The 22,580-nt window shown below is 41.8% G+C and overlaps 3 protein-coding genes across 5 annotated transcripts in view; 1 reads left to right on the plus strand and 2 right to left on the minus strand.

Annotated features, from left to right (window-relative positions):
- Nucleotides 1-5,818, plus strand: THUMPD1 (THUMP domain containing 1). Of its 2 annotated transcripts, XM_054080372.1 has the most exons (5): nucleotides 1-249; nucleotides 497-677; nucleotides 1,004-1,252; nucleotides 1,827-2,180; nucleotides 5,612-5,818. In XM_054080372.1, the coding sequence occupies exons 1-4, from the start codon at nucleotides 46-48 to the stop codon at nucleotides 2,135-2,137; spliced, it is 945 nt and encodes a 314-aa protein (XP_053936347.1). In that variant the 5' UTR covers nucleotides 1-45; the 3' UTR covers nucleotides 2,138-2,180; nucleotides 5,612-5,818. The 2 variants fall into 2 exon arrangements, with proteins under 2 accessions (XP_053936347.1, XP_053936346.1); XM_054080371.1 differs by lacking the exon at nucleotides 5,612-5,818 and having other exon boundaries at nucleotides 1,827-2,273.
- LOC104063780 (acyl-coenzyme A synthetase ACSM4, mitochondrial-like) lies at nucleotides 2,474-14,382 on the minus strand. Its single transcript, XM_009566042.2, has 14 exons — nucleotides 14,244-14,382; nucleotides 12,503-12,778; nucleotides 11,861-12,071; nucleotides 11,147-11,354; nucleotides 9,359-9,502; nucleotides 8,788-8,944; nucleotides 7,210-7,289; nucleotides 6,599-6,722; nucleotides 6,134-6,214; nucleotides 5,825-5,926; nucleotides 5,316-5,443; nucleotides 5,125-5,224; nucleotides 4,408-4,527; nucleotides 2,474-4,085 (listed from the first exon to the last, which is right to left on the minus strand). Exons 2-14 carry the CDS (start codon nucleotides 12,701-12,703, stop codon nucleotides 3,999-4,001), a joined length of 1,743 nt encoding a protein of 580 aa, XP_009564337.2. The 5' UTR covers nucleotides 12,704-12,778; nucleotides 14,244-14,382; the 3' UTR covers nucleotides 2,474-3,998.
- LOC104063781 (acyl-coenzyme A synthetase ACSM4, mitochondrial) overlaps nucleotides 14,243-22,580 on the minus strand; it is a 17,808-nt gene continuing 9,470 nt past the window's right edge. The window contains exons 14-16 of one of the 2 annotated variants that reach the window (XM_009566043.2): nucleotides 19,550-21,743; nucleotides 17,408-17,511; nucleotides 14,243-14,391 (exon numbers count right to left, since the gene is read on the minus strand). In XM_009566043.2, coding sequence (XP_009564338.2) covers nucleotides 21,657-21,743 — 87 coding nt within the window. In that variant the 3' untranslated portion in view covers nucleotides 14,243-14,391; nucleotides 17,408-17,511; nucleotides 19,550-21,656. Of the gene's footprint in view, nucleotides 14,392-17,407; nucleotides 17,512-19,549; nucleotides 21,744-22,580 lie in introns of those variants that run through there. The other variant, XM_054080364.1, reaches the window with a different exon arrangement.

Consider the following 22,580-nt stretch of genomic DNA (forward strand, 5'->3'; position numbering starts at 1 on the left):
TCGCGGCGGTGACGCCATCGCGCGGCGCGGCGGCGGGCGGGTTCGATGGCCGCGGCGGAGGCGCGGAAGCGGCGGCCCAAGGGTCACTTCGCGGCCGGGCGGGCCAAGCGGCCCCGCGGCGGCGGGCGGCAGCTGGAGGCCGGCATGCGCGGCATCCTCATCACCTGCAACATGAACGAGCGCAAGTGCGTGGGGGAGGCCTACAGCCTCCTCGGCGAGTACGGGGACCGGCTCTACGGGCCCGAGCAGGTGCGTGCGGGGCCGGGGCCGCTGCCTGGCGGGGAGAGAGGCGCCGCGAGGCCTCCTGTCCCTTCCTGCGTGTGAGAGGCCTGTCCGCGGCCACCACGCACGGTGTCTGTGAGGAGGGCCCAGCGCAGCCCCGCGGGGTGGCCGGGGATGAGCCCCTCCCGGCCCGGGGCGGCCTCGCTGCTGGTTTTTCGGTTGTGGGCGCTGTGGCTTTGGTACCCACCGAACAGGAGATGTGCTTTGTGTGAAGTTTTCAGATCCCGAGGAGCGGCTGTCTGGAAGCGAGAGGGAGGAGGATGAGGATGATGTTGAGGCTGCCCTGAAGAAGGAGGTCGGCCAGATCCGCACCCTAACGGAGCAGAAGCTGCGGCGGTTCCAGTCGGTGGAGAGCGGTGCCAACAATGTGGTCTTCATCAGAACCCAGGGCATAGGTGGGAATGCTGTGGGAATAAACTGCTCTGAACAGTGTTAGCACCAGATCACAGAGTGTGACTTCCAAGAAACTCATGCATACCAAACAAATACTGGGTTTCCCCTTCCCTTTGGTATTTTCACCACATTTTGTCAGTAGTAGAGTCAATAAAGGTAGAGGAATATGCTTTGACAAAATAATCTTTCATTATCCAGTTTTGGTGTTGTAAAATAACGCCACAGAACAGGATTTGAGGCTGCATTTTCCCTGCTTTTTATTTAGAGGGGGGAAGAAGGGAGGAAGCGCCTTCAATTTGTTTCTCATACGTAGTTGTTTTTGTTGTAGAACCTGAGAACCTGGTGCACCATATATTAAAGGATATGCATGCCACTAAAAAGAAGAAAACAAGAGTCATTCTGCGCATGCTGCCCGTTTCTGGAACTTGCAAGGCTTTTATGGAAGATATGAAAAAATACACGGAAACGTTTTTTGAGCCTTGGTTTAAAGCCCCTAAGAAGGGTACTTTTCAGATTGTTTACAAAGCTCGTAATAACAGTCATATGAGTAGGGAAGAAGTAATTAAGGAATTGGCAGGTATGTATGGATTTCACATAAAAGTAAGCACAAATCTATAAGCAGCCCACAACTGCACGCTTAGCATGGTCTTAATGGGCATATGGATCTGTTGCTTAAAATCTCTATGTTGAATTACAAAAGCTTCTGTAAGACTTAAAAGAGCTTTACATTAGTATTCATTGTTGGCATTGATGTCTTAAGAGAAAAAAACCAGCAGAGAGTACAGCGTTGATTACAGTTTGGAGTGTCAGTTGTAGGTGCTTTGAAATGACTGCTGTAACTTTCAATGTTGTATTGAAATAATGTGTTACTGTTTCTACATTGAATGTATGACTTATAGCTCCACCTTACTGAAGTATTTTGTGTTTTGTAATTGCAGTGGGATAGTATTTCAGTTACATCAGTCCTACTGGTGGTATTTTCTAAGAATCCTGCTCTGTTCTGGTATTTTAAGCAATTACAAAAATGAGTAATTGGTTACAACTAAGGGGGATGTTGCCTTCTCTCATTTAACTTTTATCCTTTCAACAGGGTACGCTCATGCTCTGAAATGGCTTTTCCAGCATCTTTTAAACTACATCTTGTTTTACAGGAATTGTGGGAAGCCTCAATCCAGAAAACAAAGTCGATCTTAATAACCCACAATATACAATTGTGGTGGAAATAATAAAAAGCGTCTGTTGCTTGAGTGTGGTGAGAGACTATGTTCTGTTTAGAAAGTACAATCTACAGGAGGTGGTGAAGAGCAAAGAAGACACACAACAAAACCCATCAAGTCTGACAGAAGAACAGAACTCGGAGCTAGTAAAACCAGAAACTGTGGAGGAGGAGGAGGAGAAGGAGAAGAGCTCAAATGAAGTAAAACAAGAGAACAACCACGGAGAAGGAGAAGAGCTCAAATGAAGTAAAACAAGTGAACAAGAATCAAGGAGAAACAAGGTTTCAGGTGAAGCTTGCTGTCATTCTTTTATGGCTTTGTTCTGCATTGCCTTTACCTAGCAAAAAGCTGGAGTGTGTGCATGCCTATGTAAATGTGGCCATTCTGACATACAGTGACTGTTGTTCCATCTGGCGGCTACAGACGGCAAAAGGCAGTGCAGAATCGGCTCTGTCGGAAAGTATTGACACAAGTGAGAGATCTGAAAAAGACAGTTACTTACAGAGGGTTTTTAAGGAGGTGATCCAACAACTTGTATGACTGCATAACTGATGTTTTTCTGTGCGAACAACAGAATAAGCTAAAGCTGTTCGTTTTCTATATGATGGAGGGTTTTATACACACACATATATATATATATGCATTGTCCTACAAGGGTACGCCAAGTCTTGAAAGTGAATGGGAAGAACTGTTATGCTCAAAATACTTGAATACTATGACGATTTAGAGTAATAGATTTGACTGTTCTAGAACAGTAGAAGTACAGTGCAGGCATTGGAGATAGTTTTAGCTAAAACTACTTTTGTGTTTACATTAGCTGTGTATACAGCAGTTCTGGGTTTATAGGAAACGCTGTTGTCACTGAACAGAATCCTCTTGAGCAGTTTCCTGCAAATAACCTTTTGCTGCTCTTTCCAAAGACTTCATCCTTGGGGGTGGGAGTGTTATTAAGTCTTCCTTTGTTTTTATTTTTTTCTTAAGTTTCAAAATTGAATTTAAATACTGCTTGGAAACTTCTTATGAAAGAAATTCTCTGTTATACCATACTAGATAGGGAAATTAAGTTTAATTTCTGGTAGTTTTAGCCTTACACTATTAATTTTGCTTCAGATTGAAAGTAATGTTAGTGAGTTTTTCTTTTTTCCATTTGTTATGGCAACTTTTTTGACTTAAAAAGACAACCAAAACCAGTGCAGCCATAAACTGCTTTCCAGTAGGGTTTTAGAGTATGCTTCCTGTACAACCATCTAGCTTTAGTATTTCATTTCTAACACAAAAGCCTGTGGATTGCTAATGATAAAAAACCCCTTCATCTTATTATTTGTTTTGGATTAATGAAAAGGATGTGTTCAACTCTCTCAACAGTGTTTTATTTATATTTTCCTCTTCTCTCAAAGTTGTTCTAGAAGTTGGAAAATGCAACATTTTTCCCCAGTCCTGTCTTTCTTGCCATCCTGTGTATTAAAATTCTGCTTTCTTACCTCTGTCAGTGTTTTCTTTAAATTTTAAAGCCTTTTGTGTTGATTAAGCCCAGCAATGTTTAGGTCACCCATAGGAATCATCTGAGACCCAAAGGCCATCAGTGAATGTTCATTGGTGGCTGATGTAGGTGATCACAATTCAAGACAGTCTGCTTAACTGAATAAGGACAAAGATAGATTCATGGATGGTTTGTGGATTTTTTTTTTCCCTTCTCATTCATGTGTGTACAGGACCTACATTCAAGTTCTATGGCCATGTCTGGAACTTCGCTACATACTATAATGATTTTCTCATTAGTAAGTCTCTCATGAGTTAAAATATCAGAGAATGAACAGAGCGCTCCTTCACCTGCTAATCACGTACTTCTGCTTGTACTGTCATTCTGAAAAGCATTAGGTGCCTGGAAGATGGGTCTGCATATGCCTTGCTAAGTAGGTTTGATTTTTGTTAAACGAGAACGCAAGCGTTTAAAAAATGTACAGCTGGAGTTTTTAAACCTTGTGCTTTATTACATAATCACTGCCTCGTGGGTGAAATATCATCCTGTGTTATGATTGTAATAGGAAAGCTCCATCATGAATTAAATGGGTAAGGATAGGTTTGTTTTTAGATTACTTATCAAAACTACATGTGTCCCCACTCCTTGTTCCTCAGTTCATTCCGTCTGATTTTCCCAGTGATTGTTTTTGGCAGCTGCTGGACAAATTCAATCTGATTCAAGAGAGGAAAAAGTAAAATGATCAGACTTCATTTATAAATATTTTTTTCAGAACAGCAAAGGTCTCCATCCTACTTAATTTAAATAAGAATTTGGTGACTGGGGAAGTAACTCCAATTTGGTTTTAAATTGTGTTGTACCTATTATTTTCCAAAATAATCTTTAAAATAATACTTGTCATTTTTCTCGCACAGCACTTATCTGAGCTATTTTTGTTTGTTACTGCATTTAAACTGAGTGATTTTTGTGTTTCTAGCTTCCCAGCGGTTGCAATAGGCATTGGGGATATTTTTTATTACATGCTTGTTTACTTGCCTTCCTGGGGTACTTGTATGGAGCAGTGACTCTCTTGACGTGATCTTGCAAATCACAGGCCAGTTTCTTCAGATCCTGTGACTCAGAGGAAGGTGACAAGACCACAAAAGCTTTTACAACCTACAAAGGGAAAATAAATAAACCCCACAGCATTAATTAAATGAGAGGTACATACCAAATGAGGCAGTTAATTGAGAGTAACTGAATACTGTCTGTGTACAGGCTTGCCTTATCTGCACAGTAGAGCAAAATTTGCTTTTGGTAAGAAAATTTAACATTAGGATGAAAGACTGTTTCTGCCTTACATTAGTAAAGGTCCTGAGTAATACCTGATAAAAGTTTCAAACTCTGCTTCCAAATTTGTAAGTGTTCTGTAAAGGACTGTATTCCAGTCTCTAGGTGCTCAGGCCTTTTCTCTAAACATATGTTGTTAAAGTTAAAAATACAATTCTCCAGGCAGTGGGCCAAAGTGTACAGATCAGTTCTTCACTAGAGTCATCTTTATACTCTTGTCTTGTTGTGTCTTGTTTAGGAAACTGAGTGTTACAGTTTCACTTTTTTTTTTTAAAAAAAAAAAGGACTGTGGGATAGATGAACTACTTCGGTAAAGTGATGGAGAGGTTTGTATAGCTATATTAAAAGTCTTAGGAGTGCAGTGGGAATTGAGTGTAAGCTCTGTCCCATAAGGCACTTTATGAGTGGGAGAGTGACCGCTACCTCTCCTCTGACGGGGTCCGGGCTGCTGACAACAGCTGACTCGGCGACGGCTGGGTGCTGTATCAGGGCACTCTCTATTTCAAATGGCCCAATACGATACCTGGGAGAGAGAAATTAAATACTTAGTAGGTGAGAGGTAAATGGTTGGGTTTTTAAGACATTTCTTGGCATTTTAACTGAAATCTACAAACCCAGAGGAGATGATGACATCATCAGATCTCCCCATAAACCATATGTATCCATCCTCATCCATGGTCCCTCTGTCTCCAGTGATATAGAAGTTCCCCCGGATTACGGCAGCAGTTTTCACTGGATCATCCTGTTGAACGAGCAACAATTAAATACTTTATTAGATATTTCAATATTTAAATATTGAGGAGCCTTAAGGTTAGAGATGAGTTTTGCCTCTTTGGAAACTACCCATAGTATCTTTCACTGCTTGTTTTTTGCCTCAAGAATGTAAGAGCTCGTGCTTGTTTTTTTCCAGAGTGGAATACTTATCACAAGGGCAGATATAGAACTGAAGATCCCACAGTAGGTCTGCAGAAGAATTGGGGAGAGAAGGCAACTTTCCTAAGTCAGAACACCATCAAGCTGGGAAGAGCCACAGTTCTTTGGTGTTGCACCTGCTCTGGTTGGTATAAATGCATCCCATGCTGCAGGCCTGGAATGGCTCTCCGGAAATCCACTTTTGGCTTACCACATATCTAGTGAAAAAAGTAAATGGGCGCTTGGCATCCATTTTGATAGCAATGTCTCCTTCTTTCCCAGGAGGCAGAACACTGCCATTTTCATCTATAATCTGCAAAAGAAAAGGCAAATGGCTGATGATAACTTCCCATTTTAAGAGAGCCGTGTTCTAAAACTAACCAGCAGCCAACAGCTAATGCAACCAAGTCAGCCTGCTCTGAATATCACTGTAGGGACTGAAACTTGTACAGCGTCTTCTACTCTCTTGTATTTTACTTCCTATGAAATCAACAGCAAACAGAAAAGAGGATCACCATACCTGAACATCATAGGGGGGAGCTGCCTTTCCCAAGGAACCTGGCTTAATTTTCATCCCTTTCGTGTTTGCACATATCATTCCCTGTTGGAAGAGACAAACAACCAGCCCAGGTGTTTTTCACTGTCATTCCTAAGACTATTCCTGTTCTTCTACTATGCCCACTGTTATGCTAGCGTAAGATCTAGATCTTCCATCTGTATGAGCCAGAGCATTTGTGAACTTCACTGAGAGTCTTTGACCAAAAGTTCAAGATGTTTTACAGCCGAAATAGCCTTAGAAGCATTATCATAACCAAGATGGGATTCTGAGCAAAACAATGAACCCTCTTGTAGGCAATTGCCTGATATGTTAATCTTTCTTTTTAGTCATATGTGGCCAAGCCCCACATTTACCAAGAGGAATGAGATATCAAAGTCTCCTAAGTGACAGCTGAGTTGTAACCCTTTATAAAAAAGCTGAACGTACAAGTTCCGTTTGGCCATAGCCTTCATAGATAGTCAGGCCGGTTTGTTTTTTCCACTGTGTCATCACTTCTGGGTTGAGTGGTTCCCCTCCAGACAAACAGTGCTTCAGTGTCTTGAATGAATACCTTCATAGAAAGAGGACATTGCTGAGATCAGAGGACACAAACGGACAAATTCTGCTTTCCCTGACATCCGTGTGTCCAACCCATGACTTAAGGGCACACCAGACTCTCTGAGGGTTAAGGTTTGAGAGAAAGCCTAGAGCCCCAACTGGAGCAGAGCTGGAAAGGGGCTGCCAAAACATCGGAGCTGCAAAGATGCAGAGGACTGGTGGCAGTGCAGGCACACATGTGCCTTCAAGCACTGAATACTGGTCTCTGTATTTACTATCTGTAACACCTCAGGGCAAAATTTGCTCTGAGTTGGAGGTGCCCGAGGGATGGATTTTGTTACCTCTTGCTGTTCTGCTAAGGACGAGGCCCTGCCTGCAATACAGAATGTCCCCCACTCTAAGAGTTTAAATGTATAAGGGCCCATAGAAATCACCGTTAGAGAGCCAGGCAATAGCTTGAAGAGACGTGGCACGGGCACTTGTTAACAGACGCACAGTACCTGGCGAGGTCGTGCTGTACCAGCATGCGGTAGGCCGTTGGCGCGCTGCACAAAGTGGTCACTGGATATCTGCACAAAGTCTGGCCAATTGAAGAAAGGAGAAAAGAGGGTTAAACAATATTGTCTTGGGGAAAATCTTGCTGCTAGCTATTCCTTTTTGTTCCGCGCTAGGGCACAAATTACAAATGACCTGAGCACAACCTCACTTACGTGGAAAGCAGAGTAATTGCTGTCACTGTGAGTGTTCAGGAAAGATGTTACAGTGCCCCGAACATCAGCTGAAGAGGTGATACACTGACTGTGGTAAATCGCCGGTGAACCTAATTTGTCCTGATGCTCCCTTGAAGCACATGGACCACCCCCTCCTTGGCAGAAAACCCCAGCCCTGGAAGTGCAGGGTGGGTTTTGCAGGGTACTTCAGTAAAGCCCCATCCAGGACAAAGTGAGGCACCTCAGAATGGAGGCACCTAAAATTACAGGTTTTTGTTGACCGTTTTGCCTATGACAACCTTTTATTTAGCCTCACGCTTTCTGGAACAGACTGTCACAAATCTTTAGACATGCTGCAATTTCCTCGCTGTCCTGACAAAGGGCCTGACACACAGAGCCAAGTCTCCATGAGCTCTGGTTGAGTTGTGAGTAATGCTGTGTTAAAAAGTTGGTTCGGACTGGCAAATTTCTATATCCTGCTTCACTTGGGACAGAACAGAGGGCATGAGTGACTTGCTAGAAAAATAAAGCTCTCTGTTGAGCCTCTGTTTTCTGACACATCTTTATTGCTCACACCGAACACCAGCAGATGATTCACAGTCGCTCCGGTGGAACTAAGCCTTACTTTTTTTCTTAAACCTCACTTCTGCCTACAATAAAAATTTTCTGAGAGAGGGGGACAGATAGCAAGAAAAAAATCAAGAGGAAGCCCTCCCATTCACCAGCATTCGCTCCAGCCACACCACAAGTAAAGCAGTCTCTACTACAAAACTTCATTTTGTGCCTCTGTGCATTGCAATCAGGTGTTTGCAAAGCTGAGAAATTTATACAAAAAAGGAAAACCGAACTGGCAACTACTGTTTTGGAAAGGGGATGAGATGGGATGGGATTAAAACCCCAAATAACCCCCACATGTTAGGAGTGTACGCTTTACCATGCAGGTGCTTTGAGCCAGTTTAAAACTAAAGACTTTGAAAATAATTTCTTTCAAGAACAAGCCAATCTCATAGCTTCAGTGTCTTCCAGCAATGACTTGCCCTTCTTAAGGGTCACAGCAGTGTGATTAAAATATTAATTTACAAGTTATTCAGCTCATTTATCATTACAATAAGGAAATACAGTAGGGGAGAGGTTTAAATAACACCAGTAACTCCTACTGATGAGAAGCAGCTGCTAATATCCTGTGCCCAAAGGAGTCAGGCTGCAAAATCCTTCCTGTATTATATTCCTAGTCAAAGAACAACCACCTTGTGGTTATGCCATCTTAAAACAGTTAATCCCATAAACCTAAGAGGCTTAGTTTTGTGGCCTGCCTGGAAAACAACATGAAATATGAGTAACTGTTCATTGTGAGCATGGTGTTCTTACATCTAAGACTGCTCTTGGATCAAACTGTGGCATGGCATGTACAAAAACACACGTGCCCTGGAACCATGGACCAAAAACGCTTCCAATGGCTGCCTTTACCCAGGCAGTGTCTGACACGTTCCACATGATGTCTGAGGGAGTCAAGCTCATCCAGTATCTGTTGAAGGCAAAGGTGACCAATATAAGGGAGGCTGTAAGTAGAAATTAAGAATGTGAGGAGTTTTTGGTTTTATTTTTTTTTCTTATAAAGGCATGGGAGATTTGATCTGAAACCCAAGAGCTCAAATAAATGCCTTTTGCCGAGCTTTTATATTGATGGCGAAGACAAAGAAAATCAAGCAGTATCCTAACTCATTACTTAGCCTGGATTATCAGGCAAGTAATTTCTAAAATGGAGCCATATACCACATCAAACAAGATCCTTGCTTCCTGGGTACAATTCAGCTGAGGAGACTGAAAGAAAAGACACAGAGTATAGTGGGAGGCTCACTATCTACAGAATTTTATCACATACAAAACTCTTCACAAGCAAACTTCAAGCTGTAAAGGCATAATTAGCTGGATACTTTACCTTCCACAGAGAAAAAAACCCAGACCAAAGCTTCCATAGGAATGTTCAACCATTTTTGGAGAGCCTGTGGCACCACTGGTAAAATAGATTGCCATTGGATCCTGGCTTTTTGTCTTCACGCAGTTATGGACAGCAGGGGAAGCCCTTAAGGAAAAACAAAAGGTTGTATGAAATAGTGGCTGCTGTTATTCAGCACACTTAGCTTGGAGCCTTTGTGCCCAATAGATGCAGGATTGTTTCTATAATGAGATGCGAAAGATAAGAAACTACTGAGATTCCCAACTCTTGCACTGCTAGTTCTGTATTAAATTGTTGCTGGTCTTGCTCTTTATTCCCCATGTCCATCTTCTCCAAAGTAAAAATGCCAGCTGGCTCTCTTACTAGAAAGAGAAGGCAAAACAGTTTCTTTTTCTCTGTCAGGACTGATGTTCCGAAAGGTTTTCCTTGGCATGCAAACATTGCCCATGCCTGCAAGGTTGGGCATGGGCTCTGTCTCCCCGGGCCGTCCACCTCTCCGTGCCGGCTGGCAGGAGCCCCGGGAGCCCTCACTCGCAGCCTCCCGACCAGCTAAGCAGTCAGCTAAGGCACCCGAGGACACGGGAGCTGGGAAGTCCAGGCAATTAGCCCACTGGGTGGGTAGGCTGCCAGTGACCTGGCGAGACAGCGAGCAGGGAAGGACAGCAGCCCGGAGCTCTGGGAAGACTGTTGGGCTGACAGCAGAGCAACACTGGAGCCAGCCAGCAGCCACCGGGGGAAACCAGAGAGCCAACATGCCACCAGTGACAGCCTCCGCAGGACTGAGGCAGTTCCACACAATAATTAGGTTTTATCAGATCTGTTTTACCTTCTGACGTGGAACTGAGGCATAGACTATTAGCCCAGCATGAAAGAGGATTCATCAAATCAAGCTGACAATGTTTCTGTAGCTCTAGGAGGTTTGCGAATGCGGTGTTACCGTTTCCTCTCTCTTCCAGTTCAGTGACACCGAAGGGGGCAATTGTTCGAAGAAGCAGGTGGGCATACAGCGAGGCTGCACAGTGAGCTGCACAGGCGGTGCTCGTGCAGACAGGCGTGGTTTTGAGAACACGTGGTACATCTTAGAAAGCAACTGAAGTGACTGAGGAGCTCGGATCCCACCTTGAAAGAATGGTTTTAGCTACATAGCTGCTTTTATCAAAATAGCAGGTGGCAAAATCACAGTAGGGCCTCGAGCAGATTGCAGCAGGGTATCTGCTTCCCTTCTCCAATTTGCCTCTCCACCCCTTCCACAGTCCCAGGCGCTCGGTGAAGAGCTGTCTGTTGGATGCCATTTCAGTAGCTGCTTTTCAGCAGTGAGGCCAGCGAATTCCTAAACACAAAAGGTTCACTTCACAGCCCCCTTTTTTTAGCCTTTCACAGTGAAAAGCTATTGTCATTAGCCCTATTATCAGCAAGTTTTAGGAAGATGTATTGTAATAATTTGTATAGAATAGGTTTTTTTTAGCTTTAGAGAGTAAATAGGCCATAGCTGTCAATAAAAGAGGCTTTTCTGTCCATTTTCCTGTATTATTTCATGGTCATATACAAAAAACCTAGACATCGTAAGACTGCACTTATTTTTCAATTAGCAATTTGGCTATTCCCAAGTATTTCCTTTCTTCACAGAAAAAAGGCTAACCTGCCTTCTTCCCCATCCCCTCATAGGTACCTAGTTTGCTAATAAGAGACAAGTGCACAAGTGTGTTTGAACAACAGCAGAAATTTTACACCAGAGATAACAATGATGGAGTTACGGTAGAAGGCACTCACTTGAGCAAGTCACTGAAGTTCAGCCACTGGGCTCTGCTGCTTTCAGATACCATTAACTTTGTTTTCAGATACTGGCACTTAGATGCAACTGAGTCCACCACAGGAGCAAGCACATCAGTTGTGATAACGCACTTAGCCTTGGAAGCCTGTAATCTATAGCAAATGTCTTGTGCTGTCAGTTGTGTTGTTCCTGGGATGATGATAACACCTGAAAGTGCAATAAGATTGGAAATTCATTAGGTATTTTTCACTTTCAGTCCTGATCACCTCATAGCTCCTCTTGATTTGTTGAATACCAGCACCATTCAATCCAGAAATAAGAAGAAAGGGAAACAAATCCCACGCGTCTGCACGGGAATACAGACGTGGAGATCTGAAGTACGGAATAGCTTCTGTTTCTATGAGATCCTTTGCTCCAGGCATCATGTAAGTAGAAAGAATAACTTTGGAGCAGTTAACAGTAGCAGATTTAACTTAAGTATGTTGAAGTTAAACCAAATTGATTTAATACAATCAACACAAGCGATGGAAAGTGGAAGAAAAATGATGACGGTAATTCCATCAGTTATAAGGGACTACCCCTGTCAGCCCTTTTGCTTGCCAAATGTTCAAGCTATGAAATCAAATAAGAAATGTAATTGTTAAATGAATTGTTAACCAACTTTTGGCCTATAAGGTAACAATCTACGAAACATTAGGAATTGTACAATTCACCTGTTCGCATACAAGCCACTTGCAGCAGCCACCACTCTGGGATTCGGGGTAGAATCACTAAAACACGGTCTCCTTTTTGAAGATTACATGGCCCAGAGAGCACACCGGCTGCTTTTTGGGAAAGGAAGCTCAGCTCTTCAAAGCTCCATTTAATTTCATCTCCTTTTCCATTTATCCACCACAAAGCTGGATTTGATGGTCCCTTTCGTTCCTGTATACGATACAAGGGAACATAGTTACTTCTGAGACTGACTTGCTGAGTTTTTGGGGTGCTCCAGGCAGTAGAATCTGATAGTGTTACATATTCTAAGGCAGGGATTTAAGCACGTTTTGTTTAAAAGAGCCCCTTTCCAAGGCAGGCTTCAGTTGGCGAGTTGGTGTGTATACCTGATTTGCAATGCTCAAACTTACTTAAAGGCTTTTAGGAACCCAGCACTACACACACTGCTGAATCAGTCACAAAGCACCTGTCCCCTCTGATGCTAAAGCAAATTGCCTCTCCTTTCTCTGCAATGTAAGATTATGTTAAAATAGAAACAGAAGTTCTGATCCCACTGAAGCCAGTGATCCTTTAGATTTGATTTTGGGGGTAGAGGCAGGGTTGAATTAAGAATACTGAATCTAGAGGGTTAAAAATGCTACCTTTTCTATTTGAGACCACTTGTCCAGTACATCACTTGCAAAGTTGAAGTGCTCGGGTACTTCCTGTTCACCACGACTGATAGCTTCATAATCTGAGAAATTTAAAGGCGTAAAAGTCTTATGAGACTGGTGGAATAATCTGCTGAGTGTCTGGATGCTCCACGGGGACCGCAACACTCGAAATTCAAGTAAAATCTTCATGGCAGAAAAGCTGATGTATGGGGGCTTTTGGAGATGATAACCATCAGAACTATTTTTTTAATGATTATTTTCCTCCTACAAGAGACAGGAAAATCAATAATAGTATTATGATGTGCCCATTCCCAGATGAGCTGTTGTTTCCAAATGGAACAGATGTATACAGAGCAGCAAGAACACCTCTTTATGACTTTTTATCCCATTTCTCCTTATGGGTAAGCTAGAGCTCTGCTAACCCTTTTTAAGTCTCCATTTTTTCATTCATCCTCAGGTTTCTCAGAGAATTACCCTGGAGGTGACAATTCCTATTCTGTCCCACCAAAGTAGGGATTTGAAACTGTGAATAGCTGAGTGTTCAAAAAAAAACCCACCCACCAATCACCCAAACTCAAGAACTTGTCATGAGTTGTACCCACTATTCCCATGTTTTACGCACCGCAGTAATCTCTCCCAGCCCTACAGCCCTACGAGGCTACTAACAGCAAGCACAGGTTTGATTGTATGATGGATGCCACCTCTCGTTCCTGTTTTTTGTCTCAGAATCGAAGATGTAACCATCACACACAACTAATCGAAGAGCAGAGTAGTTGCTAGTAAGAAGGAGTGAGAGATCTGTACATTTAGCCAATATAGAAGAGATGTTATAAACATCCTTACTGTTGCTTTTGTTGCTAAAGCGATAAACATTAACTAGAAATATATTCCACATTGCACCATTTGCTCCACCTTCCATTTGTCCAAGAAAAAGATTTGCCCCTCCTCTCCCCAGCGTTTGACTTTTATTGGTTGGATAACAAAGTATAATGAATAACTCAGAGGTGGTTTTCCACATCTACTATTGATTTTTTTTCCAGACTAATGCTTTTGCCACATCACATTGTCCTTAAATACAGAGAGTTGCATTTAGTTTCACAAAACACCATTTGTAGTTGTGTACTACCATGAAAACACTTTGCAAAAGAGTGAATTAGAGCAGTATGTATGGAAATGCAGTACTCGGAATGCACTCGGCTTCAGGGACAAGAAGATCTGGATGGAGGCTTTTTCTTTATTCTCATAATCTGCTTATAACATATTGTCTATTATCTCTGGCCTTAACAGGTCATAAAGAAAATCCCTGATTCCAGAACTCGTGGTTAATCAGTAAAATCCTTGTAGAATTGGCTGCTGCTCTATTTTCCCCTTAGGTCTGAGCCGGCGATTGCAGGCTCAGACCCAGAAGATGTTCTTACAGAAAGAAGTACCTTCTTCAGTCTGCTTGACACAAACCAGAAAATTATAACTGCTTTCTGTTGGTCCACCTTCCTTCATAAAAGTCAGAATCATGTGAAGAAAGAGCACTAAACCCTGGCATTATAGATTTATTTTTTTTTACATTGTCAGATGACATATTTCATTTTTGAGAAGACAAAGTATTTGAACAAATACTAAATAAAAACTAATCTCTCAGAGCGTTTAAGAGGTTATGCTTACCTGGAGATGTTATTTCTGATTAGGTGAGACTACTTTCAACTCCTCCTGGTATATTTTGCGTAGTACTTACCTGAGTATAGACTCCTGGCTCACTCCAGTTCTTTGAGTGGTTGTAGCCCTTCATTAGTATCATATATCATGGTCTGTAGTGGGGATTATTTGCTCCTGAGAGCACAGATTTCATTTCTCCAATTACCTTCTGAAGAAAGGCACAATCACTGAAAAAGTTGAGAGAAGATGGAAAGAGCGCTGAGTACGAATGACTGCATTTCTGGTTCACTGCCTTTGGAGAATGGATAATCCACCATACATTAATATATAACTCTATTCTATGGCACCAGTGACTTTGCAAATGGCAACGGTGGAACTTTATTTCCAGATTCTGGAGTTAATCTTAGTATGAGAATTGGTATGATAAAGATAGGAAGATTTTCATAAGCCTGATGCCAATAACTATCGACTGTCGTATCTGGTAAACGATACGACACCACCTACTTGCAGTCACTTTTGTAATTTCCTTAAGAAATATAACACTGTCAGTATGCAAATAGTCCAGAAAGTGGGGTATATTTTTCATTCGAGGTCTAATTTTGCCCCTAAAGAAACCAATTTTCAGCTATCTCCTGGTTTCAGTAATGCAAGCTCAGATCCATTTAGATTGATGCAATCTACATGGATGCAGCATTTTGTGCATTTGTTTTCTCTTTCGTTTTGACCTCGGGCAATTATGTGCTTTCTAGCAGGAAAGCTAAGCAATATCCATTTCAGAGCTTAAGAGTATGAAAGAGGTGAGATAAAAGAGGCGAGATCTATCCGCAGAACGCTCCCGGCACAGCCTCTCCTGGGACTTGTGTTTGTTTGGCAGTTAATAACTCAATTAGTTGTTCTGAAAGGTCATCAACAGCTTTACGACACTGCACTTTTGCTATTTTCTTTTTCCAGGCTCTTGGTCCAACAGCAGATGTGCTCCTGGGTGCTGCATAGTGGCTTACAGCAGAACCAGGAAATTTTGAGACAAATAACCCTGTTTTTTTTTTTGCTTCACTGGTGTTTCTGTGCTCTCAGTAAATACAACCTGGGTCAGAGAGTTCAACTACTACTCGTATCTTCTGAAGCAAACATAAAGAGCACACAGGATGCGCTGTAGCAGCACCATGTGACCTGCAAGGGCTATGGAGGGGTAACAAGAAATGTGAGATGTGACCTAACACGGATGCTCCAAACCATAGCCGTGTAACCACGCTTGACTGTTATGGAAACATCTTACAGGCTGAACTGATTACCCAGTTCAGGAAATCCTTGATTATATTTAATCCCGAAACTATATGTGACCCAGCACCAGCTAAAGCTGGAAGTCTTGATCAACAATTATTAAAAAACATTCCCACAAAATAACATTTAACACATAGCCGCATACTTTGCGGTTAAAAATCTAATGCTATTCCTAGTTATTCTGCTGCAAAAATGGGATTACATCTGAAACATCCAGCGTGTTTTCCCTCTGTTCCGACTTCATCAAGGAGAGAAAAAATTAATTTCCCAGAACAAAGCTGTTCCTCAGGAAACGGGAAGGTAAATTAAAAACGCTGCATTATGGTGGTTGGAACCCTGTGCAGAAACCGAGGGAAGCCAAAGACAGCGAAGTCTTTTTGAAAGCTTTTGGTGGGAGCTGATGAATCACTGGGTAGCCAGACGGCGTTTATCCGCTACTCCTGATGAATTACTCATGTTTGACTCAGAATGTGGATACCCTGGGGTTCTTTTCAACCATTCTAGACACTCTGCTAGTGGAGTTTGATTCCTGCCTCACCTGGAGACACGGCAGTATTGTTTACCTCAGCACAGCCCACCGCTGCCAGTAATGAGATGTGACAATCATGCTGAGATTCCCTCAAACCTGCCGTAGCCTTTAAGCCTGATAACCTGGGAGGAATGCAAACCGTGATAACTCTGCCGAGGAACCCAACAGCCTATCGATCGTTGCCAGCTGAGGCTTTCGCCCACTCTAGAGTATTCAAATCCTCTGTTAGTCTGACATCCAAGCATTATCTTCCTCTCTTCAGTTAGTCCTTCAAATGTCAAGAAATATATTTAATATTTTACAACTGTATTTAATTTATAAAATCTGATTAGTTTAAAATAATTAGGATGAATTTATGCTCATAGACACAATTCGATTAGGTGAAGGAACATTTCATTTTCCTGTACGTAATCACAGTGAAATCTAATAGAGGTTCATCTGTAGTTTCAATGTAAGAAGACAGCATCAGAGCCTGTTGGGATAGGCCTGTGATGTTCAGCTAAGAAGTGTTTACTTATACAGTCAGGATGAGGTAAGATTTTCAATGTTACATTTCAAGACCTGATTAAAAGAGGTTCCAGGAGAAAAAAAAAAAAGCAAATTTCTACTATTCCAAAATATAACTCGATCATATTTCTAGCATGGTTGTTAAGTCTGATTAGAGGAGTTTTAATTTTAGGGTACATTGGCAGGAAGGACTTGTATATTCAGAACTCACCGATAACCACCTTTCCTGGGTATTTGTAAGGCACAGTAACTTTTTTCCACATGTTGAAGAATTAGTATTTCAGCATTATGAGATGTAAATTCAGGAGACAGAACAATAAAAGCTTTTACCACCTAAAGGAGAGAGCGGGAGTAAGGCAACACTCAGCAATCACTCACTTGATGAATAATGTTCAATACAAAGACTAAGATGAATAACGCAATTTTCTACAATTGAATTTCTTTCAAGCCAGTGGAAATAGAAGTTTCCCAGCCAGACGCTGGACAACTTTCTGGTTTTTATCGCTTGTTGAGCTCCACAAAAGGGCCTTAAAACTACTCGTAGAGAGCATAGTGGTGTTCCCAGCAGACAGGAATTTTTTACTGGTGTCTGGGCAGCCACTGCATGTGCTCACAGTGTTCAAGGACAGAGGTGACAATTGCTTAATGGCCTTCTTAAGAAGAATAGCTAGGGAACATTGCTTCAAGGAACAGGAACTCACTGAGATTCAGAGAAGCCATTGCCAGAGCCTCAGATAGGCCAAGGTGCCCCTAATTTTTCTGAAATCGAGTTAAATGCCTCTTCATCTCCTCAAATGCATTTGAAAATACCAGCCTACTTTTTCACAATGTTCATACAAGCCAAGATTTCCATCATAGACATAGCTACATCCCGATCCACACATACATTAGATGTTTTATGTAGCTCCTAGTAGCAATGTCCTTACCTCTCTCCTGAAGAGGTCCTGGCTGCTGGCAGCACCCGTTTCAGCTCCTGATGGACCATCCATCAGGGCACTCCCTCTCTACTTCAAGCAGCCCAACGAGATACCTAGAAAGGAAAGGCTGAGATAAACATGTTTTGGACACGTATCCGCATGCTGCATCACCCACTTGGAAGTAAGTGTAAATATCCAAATTAAAGAGGCAAAGTTTGTTACCTTCTCCAATTGACCTCATTTGTCCAAAATGCGTGGCACTCACAGAGGCCCTAAAAAGCAGAGGACTGTGGTGCCCACAGCCTCCCTCCCTCAAGAGGAACCTCACTTGAGAGCACGGAGCTGTGTGGAGCACGGGCTCCTTGGCAGACAGATCCTGCTGCAGCCAGATTTCACCACAACCAAATTTTGTTCACTTTTCTTCTGGTAGAGTCACATTAAATAAACTTTTTGCTGTCATGGGGGATTTAATTTTCTAGACTCACTAGAAGCCTGTGATATTGTGCGTGAAGATAACATTCTTTTGGATTTCCTGACTGTAAAGGAATCCCCTAGGAACGGAGCAGCTGCTGGACTCTGTTGCTTTGCCACAGCTGATGGAAGCTTAGACACTAATGGTGAGTCTATATCTTATGCCTACATCTTAAACCTAACGCTTGAATGTGATCGCCAAACTTGGCAAATTACCCCTTCTCCAACTGACCTTTTTAATGACGAATCTTTCCCGCACTCGCATCCATTTAATTTATAAATTGTGTTCGTTTTTATTCTTACATTGGGACTATTAAGACTCAGATTTTATAATAACTGGCTTTACAACAACAATCTGAAAAGCTTTATGAATAACTAAATCCAAACTCACCTAATGGCTGCTCTGTTTTTCATTACAGCATTATTCCAACTTTTTCTATTGTGGGAGACAAACCGAAGTTGTAGATCACTTATAAAATGCTCCTGCTCAATGGACTGGCTAAAATAACGCACACAAAGTCACAAAAATCACCACCCAGCAAATATGCAAGACCAAGCTCCAAACACATTCTGGAAACGTATTAAGGCTTTCTAGACATAGAACTAAATATTAACTTTTTTTCACTAACACAAGCAGAGCAATTTTATGTGCCAAAATACATACACATTATATATATGCACATACACAGTATATATGTATACACACAACATTAAGCACATACTATGAACTTCTGCAACTTACTAGTTTCCCTTAATGTATAATCGCAAAATACATGAGAAGAATTATTTCTCACATACTGACTATAACCTCAATTCTGATTTCATTTACCTCAGAGCGTTTGTTAAAGCAAAAGATGGAGTCTTCTGTTCAAACCTATTTCAAAATGGCCTTCAGTGTAATAGTTTAGTAGTCTTTTACTAGGTCTAATAACATGCCTCACAGTTTAAATCAGGCCAAACGCTCACAACCTTGCATTGAGAGTCCTACTCCTGGCTCATGGTTTGAAGACGAGAGATGTGACATCAAAAGAAGGGGACACCTACATGTGGTTCTCATCCTACCAACAAAAATGGGGATTTTGAATCTTTCTGCAATAAAACTGCGAGTCCTCCATCTGGCCACTAACCCAAACCAGAAAATATTATATGACCAATAAGGGGAAAACCTTGAAGAGGGTACACGTTTCCTTTCCCCAGCTGAAATGAAAGATTTCATTAAAAACTACGTTAAAAAACTTCAAAAGAAAGAAACAAGCCTTATAAATGAAAAATAATAGATTTTTTTTTTGTTTGCTGTCTTTAGAACAGTTTGCTGCTGTGTGGCCCATTCTAAATACACATAATACACGAAAAGAAAGGGCTGATTAAGTCCTGAAGCATGAGGCCAAAGTCCAGAGAGTCTCAGAACACAAATGGAGATCATCCATACCAAAGTCACCGTATTCCTTTCACAGGCTTTGGATGAGAGGCAAAACTCTCAGAAAATAATGCATCAAGATGTATTTGATACAGAATACTTTTTCTGGTGCAGAAAGCCGTGCACTAGACAGATGTATTTTGCCTTCAACTGCTTGTAGCTGCAAGCCTGTGCCTCTGAAATCATCCTGCATAGATCAGGGGAAACGCATTGGTGATTCTCTGATCCTGGGCAGGAGGAGGAGGTTGAAATAAACCACCTACCTTGAACGTGAGACAGAAAAGCAAATTGAATATCAATGCTAAAAGGTTGCTGCAGTGTGGCACAGAGCACCTCAGACCGCTGCCTCCGCACGTGGTATAAATAACCTGGCAGACTGCTTGACTTTGATCCCAGCCCACTCATGCAAAAAAACTGGGTACCAGAGCACAGTAGAAGCCCAGATTCCAAGGTCAGCTGGGCAAGGGATCATCAGAGGTTACAGTTCTGGCGTTGAACTCTAGAGCAAATTATTCTAACAAGCCACACTAGAATTTACAGAGTCAAGAGTCATAATCCCACCGAAATTAGTGGTAAAACTCTTGTCTTCAGTGTGGCAGTTTCATTCAGACATTTTTTTTTCTTTTTAGGCTCTGAACTTCCCCAACTCTGAGTTCAGTTGCTTGATTTTAGGTAATTGTATTTGATTGGGGGGTGGGGGGAAAATCGACCTCCCAGTCCTTGGGCATTAGTGGAGTTTAAGTGCCTGAACAGCAAACTGCAGGGACAAGGACAAGTTTCCAGGGGCTCTGAATTCCAGTTTGTACTCTTGTTTGTCATTCAATTTTTTGCAGACTTTTTGTTGTTTTGTCCACTTTTTGTTGTTTTTAAAAGCTAGAAGATATAGACCCCCGGGAGGCCCAGGAGTATAAAGCTTCTAAAGGAAACTGAACTGGGTACAGAAAAGAGCTTGAGGCAGCGACAAGTCACACGCCCAAAGAAGTACATTCAAGAAATTAATGATTAGTTTTATAATCATGTAATCTAATGCTCCTGGAAGCCTTAGGAGTAAACTAGTGAAAAGTGTTCTGAAATCTTTGTGAAATACTAAGGAGCGTGACAAAAAGTGAAGCTACTGTGAAAAGGAATGAAGTAAACATTGTGTTTATTGACAATCCCTTTCATTTCAACATTTGCTAGAACAGAAATTGTTTCATTGACATAAGCAAAATATTTAGTCTCAAGAAACAAAACACTGTACTTTTTCAAAATCAGAGTTCTCCAAATCTCGCTTTACAGCTGCTGTAGACACAGAAATACAGGCAGTGAGATACAGCTGTAGAAGACCCTCCTTCCTGGCTAAAGATGCTGTTGTTCTCGAGCGATTTCTGCTTATTTAATGAACAGAAGAGGAGTTCAAGGCTGGAGATGGTTTTGTCAAATAATGAAAATTCACATCAGAAAGTGAAGTTTTCTTTGAGTGCATGAATTGAAATAACCTGAGGATTAACAGCTAAGAACTGATATAGCCTTAAAGGCTGGCCCACTATTGCATGTGCAACTGTAAGAAGTAAGAGTGTGCGCTACCACACGAGCTTCTCCACAAAGCTAAGAGCTAAATGTTAAACAGAGATGTGCTTATCCAAAGCAGATCAAGGGTTTTCACTGGTTTCACTTCTAAGTGGGTGCTGAAATAGACTGGTCCTGTAGCAAACATTTACTGTGTCATCTGCCCAACAGCAAAATTTGTTTTAAAGACCATCAGAAGTGGTACAGGAATTTTGTCTATTGTGTGTGAAGATCAGAATATAAGGTGAGCAATGAAGCCACTTCAGTATGAGAATGTATTTGCGGATAAAGCATGGGAGAAGTTAGCACTGCTTGTCAACAAATCCTATATTAAACTAGAAAGGTTTATGAAGGTCATATGGTGGTATCAATACAGAGGAGTCTTTCCATCATCAGTAAATGATAGGAAGGCTGCATTCAGTTTAAACACGCTGCATTAAAGGACAGAGCATTTGAACCCCTCAAATCCATGCCTGCCTTTTCTGCAGCTTGGAGCTAGATAAGATACCAGCAATCTCCATTCATCTCGGATGCTACCCAGAACATATGGGTCACCAGTCAAATTCTGATGAACCTGTGGACATTTAGGACTAGAATGGAATTCTATGGTTTGCTCCCTTTCCAAGCAAGGCTTCAGGAACTGAAACCATGGTTCTGACATCAGAAGCTTTGCAAGCAGGTGTAAACATCATCTCTTGGTGCTATCTACAGTTTTTAATGTTCAGGCATTTAACAAAAATAGATCAGAAAAGGGCAGTTATATTAGAGAAACTTCTATAGTGTTAATGGAATGAAAGAAGTTCTGTTAAATTCCAAACAATGCTACGCCCTTCCCCACTCTTTGTTTCTTAATTCATTCCTCTTGATCTTCCCAGTGACTGTCTTTGGCAGCTCTTGGACAAATTCCACCTAAACAAAAAAAAAAAAAGACAGAAAACAATGTAGCACGTTCTACAGAGTTGGTTTTCCAAGACTGCCTTTCAACATATGTGGAAAACAAAGGGGACTCCCACCAGTAAGAACTGCTTGCCTAAAGGATCAAGTCCAAGCCAAATCAAGGCAGCACATTGTGCCACTTGTAAAGCAATTTCTTTGCCTGCCCAGACGGCCGAGCATCTGTGTAGCTGCTTTCCAGCTAAACAAACCGAGTGCTGTAACAGCAGACAAATACCTAAATGGTATCAGAGTTCAGAGATGAGTGACAAAAGGGACGGTATTGAGATAAAACTAAGGACATCTTTAATGGTCCTTAGCTCCTATGAGTTCTGCACACGTAAAGCACTGCTAGTAGCTCTTCCACTGCACTGTTGTGATTACTGAGAAACACCAGGTGCATCGTCCTGGGCTTTCCTCCTATATACGAACTGTGAGGACCAGTGGAAAAAAAACCTATTCAGATTCAGGGAGATCCTACCCTAAAGTCACCAGATTGATACCCTGCTTGAGGTTAAACACAAAAAGGAGAATTTGATTATGATTCTGACTTAGAACATGCAGATGTGATTATGATATCATACGAAGCCTAGGAATTTTCAAGAGGTTTAATCAAACACTTCACACAAATACATGAAAAACAATCTAAACTAACGCTATTTAGGAAAGATTTTCTGGAGCCAGTGCTCTAGCTGGATCCTTACGACTGTCGCTTTCAGGTGAATCATGAAAATCCAAATCATAATTCTCCTGGGACTGATGGAAGGATGCCCTGGTTTGAATCACAGAATCACAGAATCACCAGGTTGGAAA

This window comes from Cuculus canorus, chromosome 15 (genome assembly GCF_017976375.1).
Source record: "Cuculus canorus isolate bCucCan1 chromosome 15, bCucCan1.pri, whole genome shotgun sequence".
NCBI lineage: Eukaryota > Metazoa > Chordata > Aves > Cuculiformes > Cuculidae > Cuculus > Cuculus canorus.